This window comes from Amia ocellicauda, chromosome 7 (assembly GCF_036373705.1).
Source record: "Amia ocellicauda isolate fAmiCal2 chromosome 7, fAmiCal2.hap1, whole genome shotgun sequence".
Lineage (NCBI taxonomy): Eukaryota > Metazoa > Chordata > Actinopteri > Amiiformes > Amiidae > Amia > Amia ocellicauda.
Genome location: NC_089856.1, coordinates 48,350,542 through 48,360,418, shown reverse-complemented (window position 1 = coordinate 48,360,418; position 9,877 = coordinate 48,350,542). Strand labels below are relative to the sequence as shown.

Sequence of the window (9,877 nt, the reverse complement as noted above, 5' to 3'; positions counted from 1 at the left end):
TTAGATCAAATGACGCATTTAATAATCAAAATGTAAAACATTGTGCAAAGAACTATAGTTCGCTACAGTGGGCTACTTCTACAATTATACAGTGTGGGTGTGGCGCTGGTGTGCGGTGGTGGTGTGGGTGTGGTGGTGTGGGTGTGGCGCTGGTGTGTGCGGTGTGGGTGGGTGTGGCGCTGGTGTGTGCGGTGTTGGTGGGTGTGGCGCTGGTGTGTGCGGTGTGGGTGTGGCGCTGGTGTGTGCGGTGTTGGTGGGTGTGGCGCTGGTGTGTGCGGTGTTGGTGGGTGTGGCGCTGGTGTGTGCGGTGTTGGTGTGGGTGTGGTGGTGTGGGTGTGGCGCTGGTGTGTGCGGTGTTGGTGGGTGTGGCGCTGGTGTGTGCGGTGTGGGTGGGTGTGGCGCTGGTGTGTGCGGTGTTGGTGGGTGTGGCGCTGGTGTGTGCGGTGTTGGTGTGGGTGTGGTGGTGTGGGTGTGGCGCTGGTGTGTGCGGTGTGGGTGTGGCGCTGGTGTGTGCGGTGTTGGTGGGTGTGGCGCTGGTGTGTGCGGTGTTGGTGGGTGTGGCGCTGGTGTGTGCGGTGTTGGTGGGTGTGGCGCTGGTGTGTGTGGTGTTGGTGTGGCGCTGGTGTGTGCGGTGTTGGTGGGTGTGGCGCTGGTGTGTGCGGTGTTGGTGGGTGTGGCGCTGGTGTGTGTGGTGTTGGTGTGGCGCTGGTGTGTGCGGTGTTGGTGGGTGTGGCGCTGGTGTGTGCGGTGTTGGTGTGGGTGTGGTCTGGACTGACGCACATGCGTGGCACCGCTCTCGCAGCGCACACGGAGCTACAATAAGGCTGCACTAACTCTACACACAGGGCGCAGGGCGGGAGTAGCAGAGTGCGTTATAGTAAAGATACTCAGCGTCTGTAGCGCCGGTGTTCTGACAAACTGCGCTTCCCTATCAGGATGGGCTGCCAGCTGTTTTTCAACACTATTACTGTATTAGAAGTTTTCAAACAGTGTGTAGCTCATCGTGTCATCTATCCTTAAATAGCAAATTGGTCACTATAAAATAACACGGCCAAAATTATTTTAAATGTACATAATTATTACCAGCAGATTTATGTGCGTGTTGACTGCGCATGCGTACTTTCGCCAGGCAGCTCATTCTGACAAAGGAGCTCCGCAGCTTCCTTAGCAACAGCGGCCGTGTCGTCAGAGGACCGAGCAGCGGGGCAGAGAGGACCGAGCAGCGGGGCAGAGAGAGCCGAGCAGCGGGGCAGAGAGAGCCGAGCAGCGGGGCAGTAGAGGACCGAGCAACGGGGCAGAGAGAGCCGAGCAACGGGGCAGAGAGAGCCGAGCAGCGGGACAGAGAGAGCCGAGCAGCGGGGCAGTCTCCAAAACAGACACAGACGTGACACCTGATTCAAAGTAAACCGGTTTCCATCTGCAACTGTGAAGTCACCAGCCTCCCAGAAGAGCTGCGGCCCTGCTCGTCCGAATCCCCGGCGTTTCCTGCTCCCTGTGGCCGATGGATCAGTACAGTATACTGGGGCGGATCGGGGAAGGAGCCCACGGCATTGTCTTTAAAGCCAAACACATCGAGGTACCGTTTTCTGCATGGTTGTGATATAAATATATAGTATAGTGTACACTCACCTAAAGGATTATTAGGAACACCATACTAATACTGTGTTTGACCCCCTTTCGCCTTCAGAACTGCCTTCATTCTACGTGGCATTGATTCAACAAGGTGCTGAAAGCATTCTTTAGAAATGTTGGCCCATATTGATAGGATAGCATCTTGCAGTTGATGGAGATTTGTGGGATGCACATCCAGGGCACGAAGCTCCCGTTCCACCACATCCCAAAGATGCTCTATTGGGTTGAGATCTGGTGACTGTGGGGGCCAGTTTAGTACAGTGAACTCACTGTCATGTTCAAGAAACCAATTTGAAATGATTCGACCTTTGTGACATGGTGCATTATCCTGCTGGAAGTAGCCATCAGAGGATGGGTACATGGTGGTCATAAAGGGATGGACATGGTCAGAAACAATGCTCAGGTAGGCCGTGGCATTTAAACGATGCCCAGTTGGCACTAAGGGGCCTAAAGTGTGCCAAGAAAACATCCCCCACACCATTACACCACCACCACCAGCCTGCACAGTGGTAACAAGGCATGATGGATCCATGTTCTCATTCTGTTTACGCCAAATTCTGACTCTACCATCTGAATGTCTCAACAGAAATCGAGACTCATCAGACCAGGCAACATTTTTCCAGTCTTCAACTGTCCAATTTTGGTGAGCTTGTGCAAATTGTAGCCTCTTTTTCCTATTTGTAGTGGAGATGAGTGGTACCCGGTGGGGTCTTCTGCTGTTGTAGCCCATCCGCCTCAAGGTTGTACGTGTTGTGGCTTCACAAATGCTTTGCTGCATACCTCGGTTGTAACGAGTGCTTATTTCAGTCAAAGTTGCTCTTCTATCAGCTTGAATCAGTCGGCCCATTCTCCTCTGACCTCTAGCATCAACAAGGCATTTTCGCCCACAGGACTGCCGCATACTGGATGTTTTTCCCTTTTCACACCATTCTTTGTAAACCCTAGAAATGGTTGTGCGTGAAAATCCCAGTAACTGAGCAGATTGTGAAATACTCAGACCGGCCCGTCTGGCACCAACAACCATGCCACGCTCAAAATTGCTTAAATCACCTTTCTTTCCCATTCAGACATTCAGTTTGGAGTTCAGGAGATTGTCTTGACCAGGACCACACCCCTAAATGCATTGAAGCAACTGCCATGTGATTGGTTGGTTAGATAATTGCATTAATGAGAAATTGAACAGGTGTTCCTAATAATCCTTTAGGTGAGTGTATATATGTATGTATATAATTAGTGTATATAATGTCGTAACTGACAGCTCATCCAGGGTATCCCCTACGCCCCTGTGCCCCTGCACTCGTATGCCCTGTGCCCCTGTGTCCGGCAGGCTTGTTAAGAAGATCACGGTTACTGTTCGCCTGAAATAAATCCAATGCAGAAGTGTGTCTGTGTGATGGTCAGTGTTTTGTGTATCAATCTGAGAAAAAATCTCTCTCTCCCATCTCCACCCTCTCATCTCTGTCTCTTTATATCAACCGCTTCCTCCTCGTTCTCCTCACTTCTACCCCTCCTCCCTCCCTCCCTCTCTCTCTCCCTCTGTCAGACGGGGGAGACAGTGGCTCTGAAGAAGGTGGCCCTGAGGAAGCTGGAGGAGGGCATCCCCAGCCAGGCCCTGAGAGAGATCAAAGCCCTGCAGGAGATTGAAGACAACCAGTATGTAGGTGTCTGTGTGTGTTTCTGTGTGTATGTGTGTGTGTTTCTGTGTGTGTGTGTGTGTGTGTCTCTGTGTGAGTGAGTGTGAGTGTGTGTCTATGCGGAGGGGAGAGTTTGTGTTGGTGACTGTGCTGGGCTCCTGACCCTGATACCTCTCTCTTTCTCTCTGTCTGTCAGGTGGTGAAGTTGAAGAGCGTGTTCCCTCATGGCACGGGCTTCGTGCTGGTGTTCGAGTACATGCTGTCCGACCTGTCCGAGGTTCTGCGCAACTCCCGGCGGCCGCTGACCGAGTCACAGGTCAAGGGTTACATGATGATGCTGCTGAAGGGCGTGGCCTTCTGCCACGAGAACTCCATCATGCACAGGGTGAGCCGCCTGGCCCTGTCGCGCTGACTGAGCTTTGATTCATTGCTTTTTCACTGAAGTACTTAGTCTCATACTCTCTCTCTCCCCCTTTCACTCTCTCTCTCTCTCTCTCTCTCTTTCTCTCAGGATCTGAAGCCGGCAAACCTGCTGATCAGCTCCACGGGGCACCTGAAGATTGCAGACTTTGGCTTGGCCCGCCTTTTCTCTAGCCACGGAGACCGCCTCTACAGCCACCAGGTGGCCACCAGGTACCCCCCCTCTAGAGCCCAGGCACAGTCCAGAAGTGCGCTCCCCCAGGCAGGGCCTCCCATCTTCCCTGACCCCCGAATCTGTGCCCATTGCCTCTGAGCTGCCGTGTCCGATTTTTGCAGGTGGTACCGAGCCCCAGAGCTCCTGTACGGAGCCCGGAAGTACGACGAGGGAGTGGACCTGTGGTGAGTGAGGGCTGATGCGCTCTGTGTGTGTGTGTGTGTGTGTGTGTGTTTAATGTCTGTGTGTGTTTAATGTCTCTCTGTGTGGGCGCAGGGCGGTGGGCTGTATTTTCGGGGAGCTGCTCAATAACTCCCCGCTGTTCCCGGGGGAGAATGACATCGAGCAGCTGTGCTGTGTGCTCAGGGTCCTGGGCACGCCCAACGCCACCGTGTGGCCGGTGAGACACGCCACTGGATACACACACACTCTCACACTCGCACTGCATATACTCCACACTGACTCACACACTGTATGCATTGCACACTACACACAGTGAATACTACACCCTGCACACCACACACTCTCTCCCTCCCTCCCTCCCTCTCTCTCACTCTCTGTCCCTCTCCAGGAGATCACAGAGCTGCCCGACTACAACAAGATCTCGTTCCGAGAGAACCCGCCCCTCCCCCTGCAGGAGGTCCTGCCCGATGCCTCGGCCCAGGCGCTCGACCTGCTGTGCCGCTTCCTGGTGTACCCGTCCGCCCAGCGCTGCTCAGCACGGCAGGTCAGAGAGGGGGAGAGGGGGAGAGAGAGAAGGGAGAGAGGGGGGAGAGGGAGATTCCCTGCTCCTAACTGCTCTCTCTCAAATTCACATTCAAAATGAGCTGTATTGACAAGTTTACACCAGTGTTGCCAGAGCATTGACAGATGCCTCTCTCCCTCCCCCAGGCTCTGCTGCACCCCTACTTCTTCACAGAGCCCCTCCCGGCCCACCACTCGGAGCTGCCCATTCCCCAGCGCGGGGGGGGGCGCTCGGGCCAGCGGCTGCAGTCCCCCTACGACTTCAACGTGGACCGGCCCTTGGAGGAGAGCCTGGTGGCGCCCGGACTGGTCCAAGAGCACCTCCGGGGGAGGTTCTGACCCCAGCGCGCCTTCCTCCCTCCCTCTCGCTCCCGAGACTGGAGCCAACATATCCCTAGATTTCCAAATTTGTATCCACTAATGTATGTATGCGTGTATTTATTGATTGAGTGAGTGAGTGATTAATTAATTAATTGATGATCTTGTAGCTCTGAGCCTGGGCAGTGTAACAGTCTGGCACAGACAGACAGGTAGAGGGAGAGAGACTGACGGACAATCAAACCCCACAAAGTAGTTTCCTGGAGCCGCAGTTCCTCCTGTCAAACCCCAGAGGGCGCTGTTGCCTCAGTAGTGTGTAATACCACGTGCCGGTCCGTTCTCTCCGCTTTGAGGTTGGCTCTGTATCGGCTATCGAGGCTGATGTTTCCCAGGACCCCCCTGTTCATAATGGACCACTGGAGCACAGACCCCCCCACCCCTCCGTCAGCGGACGATCAAGGTGCTCCCACACTGGAGAGGGTGAGTGAGAGAGTGTGTGAGTGTTTCAGTGGATATATAGGGGAAGAGACCCAGCTGAGCCCACATACCATATATATACACCATATAAGCCCACTTGCTCTTTTTTATTTTGAAGTACAAAAAAGAAGGATGATCTGTTTCACAGCAAATGCACATCATTGTTACTGTCGTGTTATTTTTATTTGGAGCCAATCACACGCTTGTCCTTGAGTTCTGTACGACTGTGCCGCAGCACTTTTAGAAGTCACCCCAAGACTGCTTTCTGAGGGCCCTCCCAAGAAGCCACTGCTCTGGAATTTGGTGCCCAAACTTGGTAAATTATAAAATGAAGAGATGAATAAATTAAATGAAACCTGGAATTTAAAGCACTGTTCTGTATTTGAAAGTACAGATGTCGTGAGTGTCCAGAGCGAGCGCGGGACGCTGGATAGCAGATAGAACAGAAACTGAGAGAAACTGCTGATGACCAGCAAATCAACACAGAAGCCTCTTCAGATAAAGCTATTTCATGTTCTATCAATTATTATAATCTGCAAATGAAATTGTTTTTGTCCTATGGGCTTAAAAGGAACAGCGCCCTTGAAAAGCCTATTAGCACATTGCTGGAAAGCAGAATCGTTATTTAATTTGTTTTACCAACAATATTAAACATGGTCTACGTGGTAAAGAATAATGTACTTTAATTATTATAAAGATATGACACGTTTCCATTAACTCTATACACAATGATTGAGGTTAATTTCCCATGGACCACTGTTGTTCTTAATAAGCCCAGAACCCATTTCACCTCATATTGAAATAGCCTTCAATGAATGAATATTACTCAGAACATCCTTTTCATTCATGAACTGAACTACTCGCCTTATTTTCGTTTTGGGGAACACATGGGCAGGCACAGAGAAGCCTACAGGCCCCGCGATGACACGAGGGAAGCTCGCTGCGAGTTTCGTGTGGATCACGGATGGACAGAGAAGAATAATTTCGTATTCCTAGAGTGGAGTATTTTCAAGGCTGTTTTTGCCAAAGATCTCTGACACGGCTCTGCCAAGAGTCTACATTTCTGACAGTCATGCCTGAGATACTTCCCCCTGACACTTGTGACCAAGGCCTGGGTTGTGCTTCTCCAGCTCCCGTCTCACCCACATCCTCCAGCCACCGGACAGGACAGTGGATGGTCAAGTCAAAAGTAGGGATGATCTGGGCCGATACCGATATTCATATAACAAGATTGTCCGATACTGATACCAGTATGTACCTATTATTTATTGACCTATAGAAGGAGAGCAGGTCGGGGGGGAACTGCATTGTAGTTCGTGTGCGTCATTCAGATTTTGTTAAAGGTACAAGAGTTGAACAAATCGGATGCTTAGTGAGACGCAATAAAAGCTGCACCATCAGATAGAGATATCGTTCACAAATTTCAGCCGATAGACGATATAGTAATCGGTGGCCGATTGTTCGGTGCATCCCTAGTCAAAAGGTAATGCGCTGCCATTGCCGTGTTAGCAGGGACACCATTTGAAAGGAGGAATTCCCTGCGAGACTTGATGTGCTTGCCACGGCTCTCAAGCCAGTTTCATCATCGTGGCTTTGAGAGCACCGGAATATTCCCCGAGAGCCAGAGCGGGGTGGACAGACGGGTGTCCACAAGTCACGCTCCTTTTTCTGACGCACCAGCGCAGACTTCCACAGCCCATCAGCCCCGGCCACAACCCCAACAAGCAGCAGAGCAGACTGGCTCTACAAGTGCAGCAAGTGTGATGGAAATGAGTCTCAGATAATATAAAAACACAATTCTAATTGGTTAGGTTGGTTGTTTGAGGTCTGAATTCAAAAATCTATACAATATTAAGTGCTTAATCAATACAGTTTGAAGAATTTACTGTTAAAACTCTTGTGGGCTTCTTTGGGACATGTGGGCTTAAAGGGTACATGTGTACTTTATAAGCCCACTCCGGACTTTTCACTTTTACAATTAAATGAGTTAATTGTGTTTAGATGAGATTAATCTTTGATTTGATACCCACTTTATTGGGAAGCATACCTATACCTGTGAGTGTGTCAGTGTGTATAGTGTGTTAGTGTCTCAGTATGTATATTTATACCTGTGGTTGCTGTGAGTGTGTCAGTGTGTCTATATATACCTGTGTGAGTTCGTCAGTGTCTCAGTGTATGTATATATACCTATGGGCGCTGTGTGAGTGTGTCAGTGTGTGATTGTGTGTTTCAGTGTGTATATATATATATATATATATATATATATATATATACACCTGTGGGCGCTGTGTGAGTGTGTCAGTGTGTCTATATATACCTGTGTGAGTTCGTCAGTGTCTCAGTGTATGTACACTCACCTAAAGGATTATTAGGAACACCTGTTCAATTTCTCATTAATGCAATTATCTAACCAACCAATCACATGGCAGTTGCTTCAATGCATTTAGGGGTGTGGTCCTGGTCAAGACACTCTCCTGAACTCCGAACTGAATGTCTGAATGGGAAAGAAAGGTGATTTAAGCAATTTTGAGCGTGGCATGGTTGTTGGTGCCAGACGGGCCGGTCTGAGTATTTCACAATCTGCTCAGTTACTGGGATTTTCACGCACAACCATTTCTAGGGTTTACAAAGAATGGTGTGAAAAGGGAAAAACATCCAGTATGCGGCAGTCCTGTGGGCGAAAATGCCTTGTTGATGCTAGAGGTCAAAGGAGAATGGGCCGACTGATTCAAGCTGATAGAAGAGCAACTTTGACTGAAATAACCACTCGTTACAACCGAGGTATGCAGCAAAGCATTTGTGAAGCCACAACAGGTACAACCTTGAGGCGGATGGGCTACAACAGCAGAAGACCCCACCGGGTACCACTCATCTCCACTACAAATAGGAAAAAGAGGCTACAATTTGCACAAGCTCACCAAAATTGGACAGTTGAAGACTGGAAAAATGTTGCCTGGTCTGATGAGTCTCGATTTCTGTTGAGACATTCAGATGGTAGAGTCAGAATTTGGCGTAAACAGAATGAGAACATGGATCCATCATGCCTTGTTACCACTGTGCAGGCTGGTGGTGGTGGTGTAATGGTGTGGGGGATGTTTTCTTGGCACACTTTAGGCCCCTTAGTGCCAACTGGGCATCGTTTAAATGCCACGGCCTACCTGAGCATTGTTTCTGACCATGTCCATCCCTTTATGACCACCATGTACCCATCCTCTGACGGCTACTTCCAGCAGGATAATGCACCATGTCACAAAGGTCATCTTGAACATGACAATGAGTTCACTGTACTAAACTGGCCCCCACAGTCACCAGATCTCAACCCAATAGAGCATCTTTGGGATGTGGTGGAACGGGAGCTTCGTGCCCTGGATGTGCATCCCACAAATCTCCATCAACTGCAAGATGCTATCCTATCAATATGGGCCAACATTTCTAAAGAATGCTTTCAGCACCTTGTTGAATCAATGCCACGTAGAATTAAGGCAGTTCTGAAGGCGAAAGGGGGTCAAACACAGTATTAGTATGGTGTTCCTAATAATCCTTTAGGTGAGTGTATATATATCTATGGGCGCTGTGTGTCAGTGTGTATATATACCTGTGGGCTCTGTGTGAGTGTGTCAGTGTGTATATATACCTGTGGGCGCTGTGTGTTTTGTGCTGTGGTATTGAGATCCTCTTATTTAAAGCTTGTGAAACCTGGTTGTTCCTCTGCAGAAACCTCTCTCTCACACAAACACACGCACACACTGTGGGCTGAGACCCGGCTGGACTGGCCTGCGTCTCTGCGGCAGAGAGAGAGAATAACCGAGATAGAAATGAATCACAGAGAGACGTGGAGAGAGAGAGAGATAGAGGCCGGGGACTGAACAGAATCAGAGACAGAGAGAGGGAAGATAGAAGAGAAGAGAGAACGCAATCAGGAAGAGGGAGATAGAGAGGCTGAAGAGAGAGAACGCAAGGGCGAGGGCAGGCGGGTTGGTGGGCGTGAGGGAGCCGCTGTTTCAGTCCCCTGTGTATTGGGGTCTCGCTATTGCTCAGCACTGTCTCTGTGCGACAGAGATAAGAGCCCTGGTTCACAGTAGCGCTTTTCTAGGGAAGCACCGTCCCAGAGCCGCACACCCAGCGCTGCCCGTCTCTCACCCCGCCCCCGGTCCTTCCCCGTCCCCCTGTCCCTCTCTCAGCCTCTTCCTGTCCCTGTCCCTCTCTCGGCCTTGGTCTTGTCCTCTCCCTGTCCCTCTCTTGGCCTCTTCCTCTCGCTGTCTCTGCTTCTCTCTCTCCTTATAACGTCTTTTTTTCCCCACAGACTGCTGTGGTGCATCCGTGCATTGCCTCTTCCCTGGTTGTAGTCGCTCATTCCAGTGCCTCCCGGACGTGTTCTGATTCGGTGGCTAAGATGATAGGTGTGTTTGTGTAGAAATAATAAAATATTAAAAACTCA

At 50.3% G+C, this 9,877-nt stretch overlaps 1 protein-coding gene across 2 annotated transcripts; it reads left to right on the top strand.

Annotated features, from left to right (window-relative positions):
• Positions 1–1,283: 1,283 nt before the first annotated feature.
• cdk20 (cyclin dependent kinase 20) lies at positions 1,284–9,877 on the top strand. Of its 2 annotated transcripts, XR_010817466.1 has the most exons (9): positions 1,284–1,576; positions 3,176–3,289; positions 3,463–3,651; positions 3,778–3,899; positions 4,023–4,085; positions 4,177–4,300; positions 4,472–4,627; positions 4,792–5,442; positions 9,743–9,877. XR_010817466.1 is itself a non-coding variant. In XM_066710099.1 (8 exons), exons 1-8 carry the CDS (start codon positions 1,502–1,504, stop codon positions 4,981–4,983), a joined length of 1,035 nt encoding a protein of 344 aa, XP_066566196.1. In that variant the 5' UTR covers positions 1,284–1,501; the 3' UTR covers positions 4,984–7,613. The 2 variants fall into 2 exon arrangements, 1 of the variants encoding a protein (XP_066566196.1); XM_066710099.1 differs by lacking the exon at positions 9,743–9,877 and having other exon boundaries at positions 4,792–7,613.